General features: G+C 45.4%; 2 protein-coding genes across 4 annotated transcripts; one reads left to right on the top strand and one right to left on the bottom strand.

Annotated features, from left to right (window-relative positions):
* Positions 1-781: 781 nt before the first annotated feature.
* LOC135666406 (glutamate receptor 2.7-like) lies at positions 782-3,842 on the bottom strand. 3 transcript variants are annotated; one of them, XM_065177968.1, is made up of 6 exons: positions 3,562-3,842; positions 3,384-3,481; positions 2,172-3,290; positions 1,800-2,106; positions 1,304-1,710; positions 782-1,223 (listed from the first exon to the last, which is right to left on the bottom strand). In XM_065177968.1, the coding sequence occupies exons 1-6, from the start codon at positions 3,815-3,817 to the stop codon at positions 912-914; spliced, it is 2,499 nt and encodes an 832-aa protein (XP_065034040.1). In that variant the 5' UTR covers positions 3,818-3,842; the 3' UTR covers positions 782-911. The 3 variants fall into 3 exon arrangements, with proteins under 3 accessions (XP_065034040.1, XP_065034039.1, XP_065034038.1); XM_065177967.1 differs by having other exon boundaries at positions 1,800-2,134; positions 2,236-3,481; XM_065177966.1 differs by having other exon boundaries at positions 783-1,223; positions 2,172-3,481.
* Positions 3,843-8,890: 5,048 nt separating this feature from the next.
* On the top strand, positions 8,891-13,228 carry LOC103989163 (auxin-responsive protein IAA21). The gene is made up of 5 exons (XM_009407945.3): positions 8,891-9,519; positions 10,719-10,948; positions 11,674-11,815; positions 12,270-12,331; positions 12,800-13,228. Exons 1-5 carry the CDS (start codon positions 9,152-9,154, stop codon positions 12,835-12,837), a joined length of 840 nt encoding a protein of 279 aa, XP_009406220.2. The 5' UTR covers positions 8,891-9,151; the 3' UTR covers positions 12,838-13,228.
* Positions 13,229-13,820: the final 592 nt, after the last annotated feature.

The raw sequence follows: 13,820 nt of genomic DNA, 5'->3' as shown, positions 1-13,820 counted from the left end.
GCTTGACATGAAAAAGAAAGAGAAAGAAGACCCGTTGGCTACCAGCTCGACGTGTAGAGACGATAGTGGCTCCGCAGGAGGGCCCCGCGGGAGTCGGCTGTCACGCGCTGGAAAAGGAGAGAGCAAAAGTGGCTCGTGGTTTGAAGCTTGGACTCGGTCGCTTGTTTTGCGGGTCGGACGATTCAATTTTCAAACCTGGAATCGGGTGGTTGACCCTTTGATTTTGAATTGGGGGAGGAAGAGGGGATCGGATCCGACCGTTTGGGCCGAGGGATCCGTTGCGGTCGTTGCTGCTGCCGCGTCTCCTTTCGCTGACATAGACGACCACCACCTGCTGCCTTAAGATACGGTGTTGTCCCATCGGAAGTCGTGTCCGCCAAGTTCGCTGTCGTCCATCTGCCAAATCCATTGTGGCACAGCCCCAGAATGCCCCTCGGTGGCCGTCTCAATCAGTAAACATGTCGCTGTTAGCTTATCATTGTTGCAGTAATATAATTAATATATGGTATAATCATATATATATATATAGGTTTGATTTCTTTTATGTACCATGAAATTTTATTTGATTTTTTGGTTTATTATTTGATTATTGATCTCTGATATATGTCTTTTATTTGGAGCTTTTCTGTGATCCTATGTTGAAACTATGACACAAAAGCTCAATCGAAGATGTTCTTAAATCGAGATTCGCATTGGATCCTCGTGCTTTACTTTTGAGTTATTACAAAGACAGTCATGTATATATATATATAAGATTTATTTACTGACATGGCTTTCAAATAGCAAGAGTAAGCTGAAGCATAAGAACTAACGATCTTTATTTTGGTGCCTCGAAGTGAAAGTGAATGAAGTTCTGAGACATCATCACTACGAAGAGCAAAGACCAACACGATTGGTCTCGCATCCCTGATTCAGGGATGTGCTTGATTTGGATTCTGCGGGCCATGGAGAATGTTCCTGATCAATGGTCCTCTTATAGTACTATTGCGAGAGTGCAGAAACAAGAAGATCAGCGCCGCAAGCGTCGAGACGACGCCTGTGATGAGGAAAAGGCCTGAGAACTGGTACAAGTTGAGGCTCGCGGAGGTGACGGCGTTGTTCTGGCTCGGACAGATCGTGTCTCTGAACCATTTGTTTTGGATGGCCACCATCTTGTCCCCCTCCGTCACGTTCAGCACCGCCCTCGAGACGTCGGGCACCAGCGGCGAGCCCTTTTGGAAGACCTACACAGCGGAGGTGAATGAATCCTCGACGTGTTGTGTTTCGTTCTTTCTTACGTGACATGTAAGGCTGAGAAGCTTACGAAGCCGAATCCGTCGGTCTTGTAGGTCCAGCTGAGCATGGTGAAGCCGTTGCAGTGCTCCGAGAGGAAGAGCTTGAGGTACGGTATCTCGTCGAAAATGGCGTCCACCCCTCCCTTGGCACCCCCTTGTAGTAGAGCTTCGGCGTACTGATCGGATGTGCTGAAGTGCCTGAGCTTGGAGCTTTTGAATCCCATCCTCTTCAGTATCTCCGCCGCAAAAGATCCATCTTGGTAGCCAATGTACGCCCCGGTGCTCAGTAGCTGTTTCAGATCGGCCGCAGTGGGCTGCAACTGCTGCACCGTCAGCCTCGATGTCAGGCTCGCCGTGTAGCTCGATGTCAGTATCAGCACCACAAACATCCAAACCACCATCGCAATCCTCGAAAAGTTGCTCCTCAACGACTCCGCTGAAACCAAAATCCCGAGTCAGACAACTCGAAACACTATGGTTAGAACGGGAGCTAATTCGGGAAAAGATGTTGTGAGCGGCGCGTACTTTGGCTGAAGACGAGAACAGAGAACACGAAGTAGAAGACTTTGCCAAGTCGCTCCGACGGCTGCCTGCCGAATTCCGCGTTCGAGTGTTCGATCACCAGCACCGTGAACCCCATGAACACAAAGAAGGCAAAGCTCACGAGCCAGAGGTTGGGTGTCAGCGGCTTCAGGAAGACCCACATCTTTCTCGGGTCCTCCTTCACCGGGACGACCATCGACACCCCCGACTCGGTGTACGGCATCGTGAAGTCCACGTAGAGCGTCCGCTCGGCGGTGATCGTCGTGTCGCCGACCACAGCGTCGAAGTTCTGTACCATCATCCAGCCGGTCAAGTATCTGAAAGTGATTTGAATCATGAGACGTAGTTACCGACCTTTAGATATACTTGGTAAATCAAATGGTCGTAGGAATTGGCGGAAGGGCGGAAGGGGAAGAACTCATAGGTGACTGCATATGGCAGGGCTTCCATGACCGCCTTAAAGATGTCGATGCAGTAGCCGGTGACGACCGTTCGGTTGGTTGACGACTCCCACCCGACGTTGACGAACTGGTTGAACCCCTTCTTCACCGGTACGCCAATCCGGAGTTTCTTTCCACCGGTTGGTATTTCCCATCCTTTGGGCACGGCGGCGGAAATTCCCGGCCATATAATGGAATTTAGGCCGGCACCGACGGCGGTGTCGAGTTGCTTCGAGATCCCGAGCTTTGGTGTCCAGAACTCGATCACCCTCGCAGAATTTCCGATAACATTGACGATCTCGTACGCGGACGACTGGAGTTGACCGCCCAGAAGCCGGAAGTCGCCGGCCAAACCTTTGAACCGTGTATTCAGGATGGCTTTGAGCAGCGCCGGCCCTGATTCGGACGAACCGATCACGTCCAAATCGGTGGAGTGATCCCCGGACTGGGGTCTGCGAAAGCTCGATCTTTTGGGGCCCAAGTTTTCGACGGCCATGGTGGTCGCCCATGTCGTGTCGTAGGCCCACAGCTGGAACACCGAGGGGTCAGCCGCTTTGATGGTCGGGTTCTCCTGGCGGAACCTGGATCTGAACCTAGCTGTGAAGTTGACGACGTCCTCCGATCTCTCGACTAAGGGACGGACGGCGATCACACCCTGCATCGCTTCGGTGATCCTCAGGATATGGTCAAGTTCTTCGAGGACGTCGGTGATCCCATCGGTGGTGATCCACACGAAGCCGCCGCTCATCATGCCCAGGTTCTTGGCCCTCTGGAAGAAGCGTGCTCCGAGGGCGGGAAGCATGTGCACGATGAACACCCGGGTCTGCATCGTCATCAGCTTGTACAGCTCCTTGTCCATCTCTTCGTCAGCAGCGGCGGAGGGGATGACGCTGCGGTAGGGCACGCCGGAATCGACGGCTTGGAGGGCGTCGACGAGGAAGGGGATGACTCCCGCGCCGTACTCGGAGTCCTCGTACACGGGGACCACCTCGCGCCAGCCGAAGTATCGGACGATGGCGGCAATGGCGCCGACCTGGGAGGAGTCATTAAGGGTGGTGCGGACGAAGAAGGGGGCACGAGCGGGGGAGAGGGAAGGGCTCGTGGCGGAGAAGGAGAGGACAGGGACCTGGCTCTGGTTTCCCAAGTTGATGACGAAGCTGGCCTCGGTGGACGTCTCGGGGCCGATGATTGCCTGCACCTGGAAGTTCTTGAGTAGGTCCACAGCTGCATGCAAGGAAAACGATGACCAGCGTAGTGAGTAATTGGCTGCAACTTCAAGCCATGCAGTAAGGATAAGGGACTACCTGCAGCTGCTGCACCGACGACGTCGTTCTTCGAGTTCCTGAGATGCAGGACAACTCTCGTGGTGCAGTTGCCATGAGTGGCGTAGAAATCATCGACCGCCATGGAAATGCTGGTCCAGCTCTTCTTCCCGGCCGAGGATGAGACGTCCAGGATCACGCCCACGTTAACCGGCACCGCCGCATCGTGAGCCGAAACCATCGCCTTTTGGAGGGCGCCAAAGAAGCAAGCAAAGAGAAGATGAATTGCCCACCCCATCGAGACCCCACCGTCAGCTCTCCTCTCCGACAAGAGTCGCCAACCAACGCCGACTTATAAAGACTCGAGGGACACATACGGTCAACATCAGATCTCCCAACTGTGCTGGAGCCGCGCAGTGCTTGAATGAGTGTGCATTTATATGATCAATGGTGCTGATCTTGCGAGAGATGCACTCACGAGTGCAGAACAGCTGATTCCATCTGCACATGCTTCCCACCGAATCTATTCAGTAGATGTCAGGTGGGCTTCACGTCAGTTTGAATGGGATAAACAAGTCAAAATCGGTGTCTACTGTAAGATAATTGTAGATATTAGCTGTACCTCACCGCATACCGTCCACAAGACATATTAAAAAGACCAAAGTTACGATATCGAGGCATCTCATACTTCGAAATTTTACATGACAATGTTCAACAGGTGACAATTGGTGGAGGCAACGTATGGTTTACTTACCATCAACGTTATCGGCTGGTGAGGCAGCAACTTGGGACCGACGTCATTCGCGGGACGTCACGATTGTCTTTATATGGATGAAGTTGAATCTACGGAACAGCCGAGGCATGACGAGTTATACGACTGGAAACTTTGGTCAAAAGGAATGGTGCTCTTTCATGTCAATTGTTACCATTCTTCTCTAAACAATAACATTATGTTATTCACATTCTCTGAGTTTTATACTTATGATCATTTTCTGTGTTAGTGAACTCATGCATCGTGATCGAGGAGTTAACATGACTTGGTCCACGAGTTAATGTCCAGAGTTTTCAACGTTCGAGAATGCGTCTCTCGATCATTTGGAAGAAGCACTGAGGTTGAGCTGGATCAGGGGAGACCCCGTCTCCAATAAGGGATGGAGCTTGTTCGGGGGTGGTCATGTTCTTGTACACAGGTCTTAATCGGAAGATTCCTGACTTGGGCCCCTCATAGATTAAGTCAGTGATTTTTTTTTCTTATGTTCTTTGTTCCTTGACCAGATGCCAATCAAAGACTTTTATACTATTGTCCGAGGATTGGTCGTATGCAGATTTAGCGTGGTGATCGATCCTCCCGAGTAACGAGTTTGTACCTTCGTGTGGTTGCTGTCCAGTATTCGCGGAATAGCACTATGCGATGCCGTCTCGAGCTTTCCGGGATGGGACTTGCTAAGGGCGTGCCTCGCTCCAGCTCGACATGGCACGAAGGTAACCCTTGTGTTGAATTTGCAGGGGGTGACATGGCGTGGATCGCGACGTGACTGAGATCCGAAATATGCCTTATCATTGTGTTTTCTAAAAACTGAAAATTTATTGTTCTTTCTATCAAATTTAGAATATAATTGCACCTTCATTTTCCTATCAAATATATACTATGTTTTAGAAGACACAAAAGCCAATGTCATTTCTAAAGGTACACATGCCCATGCATGTGAAGACAATATGCATCAGCTTGCAAGACTGTCAAATTAATACTGCCACCTTTGTTCCGAACTTTTAACGTTCGATCGCATGCAAGTCTCCCAGTAATCACATCACCTGTGCGATACCAACGTGAGATTCTTGAGCTTGTTCATGCTACGCCCAGCTCGTCGCTTGGCCTCCGAACCCATCGACTCAATCCGAGGCCTCGCAGCGGAGTAGGCTCCGACCGTGCAGCTGAGCCCCTTCCAAAGAAGCAGCACCAGTCCCAGCTGCAGGTTGGCTTTGAACGAACCTATCAACCACGAGAACAGAAGCAGCGTATCGTATGCATCGGCGGCAGCGATCACGAGGAAGAGAATATAGGAGGCGAGGAGGAAGGTTACGAGGAGAAGCATGATGAACAGCAGGAGAACGCAGGAGATGACGGCGCCATGGAGAAGGGCCAGGAGGAGAAGCTCCAGGTTAGGCGCCATTGGCCCAGAAGACGCAGTAAGCTGGGAACTGCAGAATGAGGAAAAAGGATATTATATGAGGACATGACAAGATGCATGGAGTGCCTTGTACTCAAATCTTGCAATTCAAGATGCTTTTGTTCTGTGGTATATGCATGGAGACCCATTGCAGTTACCCAGCCTTTATGATAGCCTCACAGCTGCATTGATTTGAGGCTAACTAAGCTAAATCTCAGGCATTTGATCAACTTGTATCGTTTTCAAAGATTAAATGGAATCTAATTACTGTTTGTGACAGTACCTTAGTCCATCTAATTGGATGCCTTCTCTCGCTGGTAAACAAAATGGAGTATCTGGAATGGCTTGATCAAGAGAAGACTGCAAAGGAAGCAATACCATCCTTGTAGGAAATTGGGAGAGTATGTTCTAATATATCAAGCCAAGATATTAATCTTCAGTGGAATCTTCAATGTCCAAATATTTATAACCTTGTGAGTGAAGTATCAAATTAGTAATTGCTTCTTCTCTCTTGTTCTCCTAAATTAGCATGGATTTTACAATTGTATTTAGAAAAAATTCCCCCATTTTCTGGCAATTCTTCTTAATCCTGTGTTCCTCATTCCTCTTTCCTTTTAGAATCTTTTATGTCCAACTCATTAATAGGTTTACTCTATATTTTCCTCAAATAAAAAGAAGAAGAACTTCTTCTCTGAGTTGCTTGGAACTCGATGACTAGTAAGTAAATCCTCTGGAGATAAAATCAAGTCAATATTAATTAATCTTTCATTTCAATCTTTATAATTGAAATATGGGATTCTCTCTTTTTCACTTTAATGTCTCGTAGTAACACTACCAGTCATCCGAGTTTGGACATTTGCGCTAGTCAACGGTGGTAATCCGAGACTTTTGTGCGTGACAATGATCAGACGTGAACTGGTCAGCGAGTGTTGTCGCAAGACATGACTCTTGCAGTAGAGCTGCCAAAACACAAATCAGAAACTCTTCAACGGATAGCAAAGTCAAACCAAGTAATTCCTGCGAGAAGAAGACGAATCAAGAGAAGAATATTTTGATCCGAAAGCAAAGTGAAAATTATCTGCCAATCCATTTTATCATCTTTTAATGTGGTGGCAGCGCGGAGTGTTTACTATATGCACCCACAGCAATCCTTTTTTACTCACTTGGTTGATGTGTTCTTCCTCGTGATTTCACCTTAACTTCTCTGCGTCATCAATAAGAAAGATGCTCGAGATTGCCACAATGGTTGTCTGCTACTTGTGGTGTAAGTCCTCTTCCATGTAAAGGAAACGACAGAGACAAATGGGGGCATCCTGTCCCATCCTTCTTGCAGAAACAAGGATCTGACGTTCATCAGTTACTGTGCACCCTCTTTCTGCAAACACTTCAATGCTCATTTTGATAGAATCTTTCACGACTTTATTCCTTCGGAAGGGTGCAGAGAGACATTTAGCTGGTTATGTCCCTGCTCGCTGGGGATGTGAGATAGAAGCTTTTGCAGGAACGAGCTGAAGCAAGGAACAGCAATGGCAAATTACTGCAAGTAGTAGAGCAGTGCACATGCAGAGGCACCCAAGTCATTGTAGCTGAAGCCACTCTCCGGAATCGGCAGCCTGTAAAAGAGGGCTATCTTTCTTTCGAGGGTTGACCGAAATAGGTGGAAGATGGAGACTCATCGCTGTGTCGAAGCCATCGGTTGCCCGGAGCACCGAACCACTCTTCCCACCATTTGTTCATGCTTGGTGCTCGGACAATGACTGACATCAAGGAGAAGGGATGGGCAACACTGATGTATGACTTCAGATCCTCTCGGTCTTTTACCGGTCGTTGGTCCCTCTGCACTCCTCGTCGTGTTCCTTTCAAGAGGCAGCGATGAGAGTTTCAGTTCCAGCAAATTATGCGAAGCTAAAGATAATTGCACGCAGATCATCTGAACGAAGCTAAATTTCTGCTGCATTGGAGGTTCCTATGTTGATCGATTTGTCCCAAAAGATTCTTTGGGGTTGACCGGTGTGACAACCGTGACCTGTGGACCATGGCGACAGCCACCTGATCCTGGATGATGTTGATGGGTGGCCCGTCATGATATGTTCTGCACTTTTGAAGGCCCTCAGTGGCGGATTCTCGCAGTGTGCAGTTCTAATTGATGGTGTTGCCACTGCAAAATTCGCTGTGTTAATCTCGACTATTTTATGGTGGTTGTCATTTGGGGCCACGGGGAGGCGGAGCTGCAGGCAAAATGACAGGAACAGACTGGAGGCAGCAGCGAGGGGATCCATTTCCAAGCTACGCCAAAGATCCTGCTGCCCCTGCGCGGCTGATCACCATCCCTCACCTTCCTGCTTCGCCATTTCGGCGACCACGTTACCAGCGTTCGTGTCCACTAAGGGAGGACATGAATCGAACACTTCATCTGCGTTTCAATTCCGAAGTCAAGTTGGGGGGAAAAATTCCAGTGATATGACGAGAAAAACACAAAGAAAACCAGAAAAATGGCGAGATTCTGGGCACGCATGGGGGGGCTTTCCGCAAACGGCGAGCCGTTCGGTGAGGTGAGGCGATCGATGCTTCCAAAACATAATAATGACGGATGATGCAGGCGTGGGGCTGTGCCGTGTATGGGGGGGTGAGACTCGCAGGTCGTGTCGCCGTCTCCACCCCCACCCTCTCTCTCTTCCCGACCCCTCGCTCGTATAATACATGCAAAGCACAGACGACACACTCTGTAAAGATGTATTTTTAATGGTTTTCCTTCTCTTTTCTTGACCTTGTGGGTTGGTAGGTGTCGCTGTCGCTGCCAACATGACGTGGTCGACCGCGGACAGAAACCCCGACTGCTACCGCCTCTCCCCCTCGTAATGGCTCTGCTGCCAAGAAGAGAGCAGCTCCCCCCACCGATGTGATCCCTCCCTCGCTCAGTCGTCGCTTATTTTAATGCAACTCTGGTCAAGCACGAGTGGCTCCCAGACTCCTAGTGGTAGTGCTCGTCTCTTCACCGAGAAGATGAGAGGGAATCAACAAGCAGTACCCATCAATTATCCTGAGAGATTGGGTTAGAAGTAGGGAGATTTGCAATTGGAGCGATATCTGCCATCCTGTCGGGAACTTTCAATCCGTTGTCGGTAGGTTTGCGGTCCCGATAGGTGAAGGCCTCACACACCCAACCATTAAAAACCATACAAATATCTCCTCCGCAAGTCACTTTGGCATTATACTTCTTATTTTCTGGTCTTCTGCTCCTCTGTCTCCCCATGTTTGGAGCTCTTATCATTTCGTTGTAGAAGAATAAGTCGACCCAAAAGAGCTTCTTTTCTTGAGAGCTATACAAGTAGGAATCTTCCCCCGTTGGACTCAAAGCTCGCTTCCTTCTTTTCTTCTTCCTTCACCGTTTCCTGCTCAAGCGTCGATCAGAAATCGCAGTGAATAGAAGGTAGAGAGAGAGAGAGAGAGAGAGAGAGATCTCGATGACACCGCCATTGGAGCACGATTACATAGGCCTCTCGGAGGGCCCCGATAAGCTCTCCTCCGCCAACCTCAAGGACACGGAGCTCCGGCTTGGGCTCCCGGGTTCCGACTCCCCCGAGAGGGTCGATGGAGGAGGGACCGGCCTGACGCTTGGGCCTCCTAAGAACTTCGTCTCCGGCTCCAAGAGGGGGTTCTCGGACGCCATCGACGAGCCGCGGGAGTGGGGGCTCACAGGAGTCAACAGATCTGATGTGGAACAGGGGAAGGGCGGGGTTTCCTTCTCGGCGAAGGGTGAGAACGCTGGTGGAAAGCCGACGATCGAGGGGAAGGATGACGGCGGAGCGGCAAAGGTGGCGCCTTTGGCGAAGTAAGTCTCTCTATTCATGTTAACTGCCTTGGTAGATAGGTGTGAACCAAGAAATTCTTCTATTCGCACATTTTAAAGTTCTTTTTGTTCTTCTGTGGACTTTTCGGGGTGAGATATTAATGGTGAAGTTTGCAATGCAAAGTTTGAACTGTTATCTGTCCAGCTTAGATGGAGGTGAAAGTTGATAATGCTGGAACCAATCTGAAATCCTGTTGATTCCGTTGTTTTCTCTTATATTCATGTTTGTATTTTTGCTAATTATTTGGTATGCCAACTGCTTTGATCTAGTTGTTAAGAACTTGTCATTGATTAGCAGCATCTTTTCACATGTTGCAGCTTTGATCACGCAGATATGGATATGTGAATGCCGGTATAGAACATAATACTTATGATTTCCCATGGTGAATTTATCATGTAGTACTTGAGTATTTGGACCAGTCCCGAAACCAAAAGGAAATCTAGTTCTTTAATTTCTTGCTCATCAGTTAAGTGAGCCTCGAAGGAGCAAGTTTGGTGTAGGATTTTGAACCATCACGTTTAATAGAGTTTAAATCAAGATAAGCAGCTCCCACTGTAATGATGTACTCCAGAAAATTTTCTTTTGACAACTAGATCTATAGGCACCATCCATTTTGTTTTGTTTTGGCGCATCGGTAAGAAATGGTAAATGGAGTTCTCGACTGCATTGTGCAATAGTTATGTTGAAAGATGCCAATCATATAGTTGTCTTATGTTCAAGTGCTACTCTCCTGATTTTGGGTGGAGAGCATTAAGACTTGTATCTTCTGTAACTCTGCAGCTCAACTCCTTCCGATGCATACAAAATTTCTTCCCTGTTTCCTTTGTGAATTAAAAGTGATGCCTGGGAATGCTTTGATTTCCTATCTTCTTATAAAATCTGTCCTTACCAGTGGTGCTAAAATTGTAGTCTTTTTTGTTTCTTTTTGCAGATCTGAAGATTGTTTCCAGTTGAACTTTTTTACATTGTTCTATTCAGTTCTTTGCTATGTGACATCTAAAACATGAATCATTTATGCAGGCCTATCTGTCCATGTAGTGCAATTTTAAGTTGCATTTGTTTTCCTGTTGCTTGTCCCCATTTTTGACAAGAAGTTGATTCCTTTTCTCGTTCATCAGCGTTATATGTAGAGCCACATCCTTCCTTCATCAGGAATGCCTGAGCATTTTGTATGTGACAGGGCACAAGTTGTTGGTTGGCCACCCATCCGGAGTTACAGAAGGAATACAATGGCTGCAAACCCAAGCAAGAACAAGGAGGATGCGGAAGGTAAACAAGGGGTGGACTGCCTCTATATTAAGGTCAGCATGGATGGAGCTCCATATCTCAGAAAAGTTGACCTAAAAACATACGCCAATTACAAAGATCTCTCACTGGCTCTTGCGAAAATGTTTACCTGCTTTACCATTGGTAAGCTCTTTTGTTTGTCACACACATGGACTTCCTTTTTACATATTTTGTGATTTCCTGGGAAAAATTGTGTGCAAGCATGACAAATTTACTGCATATTCTGTCACCAACTATTGGATCTCAGTTGTGTATCCTGTCCAGGAAATTCCTTGATCCATGGCCGATATGAATGATGTAATACAATACTTCTAGAATATGTAGTCAGGGTTTCACATAACAATTTGATCGGCTATCCTGGTGGGGACCTTTTGTTCTCATCCTACCATCCAATGGTTGTGTGATGCCTGGAGCATTTTATGCCTTGAGAGTTCCCTAATGTTTCTCCTGTTAAAAATACAACGATGCCCTACTAAAGAGAACAAGAATCCTATTACGTGAAAACAGTACTTTCAATATTTGAAAGAAAGTTTCTTTCACCTTAGAGATATTGACGACATTTAGTATTGTCTTTAAAAGATAATTTACATTGTTTGATTACCCTTGCTTCATGATGTTAGACACTAATTAATAGAGTTCTCTCAAGGAACTCCGCCTGTTCTTTATTTTCTATCCTTAAACCACTACTAGTAAATATAAGATTGTTCAAACATTATAATTTATTCCATGTAAGGCTTTGTATTTATGTACTATTTAATGACTTTTGACATATCCAATTCAAGGACTATTAAAGAAAAATATTTTTGATGCAAGGAGATGTTTACTTATTTCTGTACATGCGGTTTCAGGTCAGTGTGGTGCACATGGAATGTCGAGCAGAGAGACACTAACTGAGGGTCGAGTGATGGATCTTCTTCAAGGGTCCGAATATGTTCTTACCTATGAGGACAAGGACAGTGATTGGATGCTTGTCGGTGATGTTCCTTGGGAGTAAGTAAAATATCAGACTTATGAACTGCCTAGTTGTTGTAAATGATGAAAGGGCAGTAAAATTTTACCACAAATGTAATTATGCTCTCCCCTTTCATTTTTATTGTTAGTGTAACAGCAGGCTAAGATTTGGATACAAAAACATAAACCCCTCATGGTATCTTGCTAGTACCATGATTCAACCTCATCTAAAAGATAACAATTTTAAAGTGGGAACAAGTTTTGTGGTTTGGTAGATTGGGAAGGGCCTTTCGCCGACTCTAATGTTTAATATCTATGCAGATTGGAAGCATTTTCATACATGAGTGAGATGCAAAATATATAGGTCTAGAATTTTTTTTTTGTCTAAACTACACCATCTCGATTTATCGGCTGTCATAATTCAATTTCTGCATTTTTACTAGTGATGCTACATTCTCATTTAGCAACTGATTGTATGCATTTGCCGTTGCAGCATGTTTACTGATTCCTGTAGGAGGCTAAGGATTATGAAGGGTTCAGATGCAATTGGAATCGGTATGTGAGACTATCCGTTAGCCCTCATCTATGTTTGGTTGCTATTAAGCTCTTTGCAGGTTCTTCATTGATAAATGGATCCACCCTCTCTTGGGTTAGCTGACAACTAATTGTTGAACTCGAAAGAAACTGTCTATGATACTTGATCGTTGTGTCCCCACATCCATGTAATATCAAATGCATTATATTTCTAAGAACGGCAGGTATCACACGAAACAATATTGGCAAAACTCTAATTGCGACTTTAAAAGAATTCTACGTAAATGGCATGGAGCTTTTTTGAAGACTTTTCAATATATAAAGCATCCATAGACTTCCTTTTTTAACATAAAGCATCACATTTAACGAAACAATCGATTTAAGCTGAAGATCCCGATGTTAGCAAATGTTCTTTGCTGACAAAATTCTGTTTTTGAGCATCATCTTGTCAGTAATATGTGTTTAATAGTCTATGTACACTTGTTGCAGCCCCAAGGGCCATGGAGAAGTCCAAGAGCCAGAATTAGCGGTGTTTGAAGTTTGAAGTTTCCATTTGAGCGCATGCGGACCAAATGGCTGCAGTTGACCTGAAGTAAAATGAAAGCTACATGTGTCTATGTGTTATGTTTTGTTATCTTGTGGTCTGTTACATTGGAGTTAAGCATCAAGTTGACTTCATAGTAGTGTTGTTTGGTCATTGTATCTGTTTCCTGTCAAATATATGTAAGTTCTAGGAGTGTGGTTGTCATTTTCGACTTGTATGGTTTGAGCTTCCCTTTTATGTCACATAGGAAGGTTTTTAGTTGTGAATCGTCCAATTCTATACACTCAGTTTCTGAGATGACTATAACCTACCGGTATCTGTATACGATATACAAGGTGAAAGCTCAAGCTTAATGCATTGATGATTTCGATCGATGTCTTTGGCATGTTTTTGTTGTAATTAGATGATTCGCAATGTTCATGGTGTTCTTGGGGTAAAAGCCCTCAATCAGCAAGTTCAGTGTGTGAATCTGGATCCTTTTTTCGGTAGGTCAAAGGGTTAAACTCTTGCTATGATGTGAAGTTATGTACTAATTACTTTTATTTTTCTTTCAATTATCTCACGTTATTAATTTTTATATATTTTTAATTATTTTATATTATTAGTTAGCTAATTTTTAACATCTAAAACTAGTATAAATAAAGGTTTCTTTTAAACCTACATAATTATTAAGAAATAATATTTTTCAAGTATTGTAAAGATCTTCTTCCAATTGATTTTTCTCATCCCCCTTATAAGTTTAGTATGCTAGAATTCTTTCTAATAGTATTTTTTAAATTTTATTTTCGTTAGTTTGTAGTTAGAAAATTAAGAAATATGTTCTACACTTGTGATTTTATGTATCCGAAACTTAATTTGCTAAATACAATCCTATAATCTATCAAGATGAGGTCTAGTGGCAATAATGATAGTAATGACGATGATATTATCGATGATAATAATGGCAATTTTGATATTGATGGCCTT

This window comes from Musa acuminata, unplaced genomic scaffold (genome assembly GCF_036884655.1).
Source record: "Musa acuminata AAA Group cultivar baxijiao unplaced genomic scaffold, Cavendish_Baxijiao_AAA HiC_scaffold_1095, whole genome shotgun sequence".
Lineage (NCBI taxonomy): Eukaryota > Viridiplantae > Streptophyta > Magnoliopsida > Zingiberales > Musaceae > Musa > Musa acuminata.
Note: the sequence above shows the minus strand (reverse complement) of the source record. Positions and strands in the feature narration are given on the sequence as shown.

What these genes read in the sequence shown, in the direction of transcription:
- LOC135666406 (XM_065177966.1), bottom strand. Translation starts at nt 3,817, where the DNA reads ATGGGGTGGGCAATTCATCTTCTCTTTGCTTGCTTCTTTGGCGCCCTC. An exon ending in CGTCGGTGCAGCAGCTGCAG is followed by an intron (nt 3,482 to 3,561) that starts GTAGTCCCTTAT and finishes CCTTGCATGCAG; the next exon opens with CTGTGGACCTACTCAAGAAC. An exon ending in TTTACCAAGTATATCTAAAG is followed by an intron (nt 2,107 to 2,171) that starts GTCGGTAACTAC and finishes ATGATGGTACAG; the next exon opens with AACTTCGACGCTGTGGTCGG.
- LOC103989163 (XM_009407945.3), top strand. Translation starts at nt 9,152, where the DNA reads ATGACACCGCCATTGGAGCACGATTACATAGGCCTCTCGGAGGGCCCC. An exon ending in GTTTACCTGCTTTACCATTG is followed by an intron (nt 10,949 to 11,673) that starts GTAAGCTCTTTT and finishes ATGCGGTTTCAG; the next exon opens with GTCAGTGTGGTGCACATGGA. An exon ending in GTCGGTGATGTTCCTTGGGA is followed by an intron (nt 11,816 to 12,269) that starts GTAAGTAAAATA and finishes TTGCCGTTGCAG; the next exon opens with CATGTTTACTGATTCCTGTA.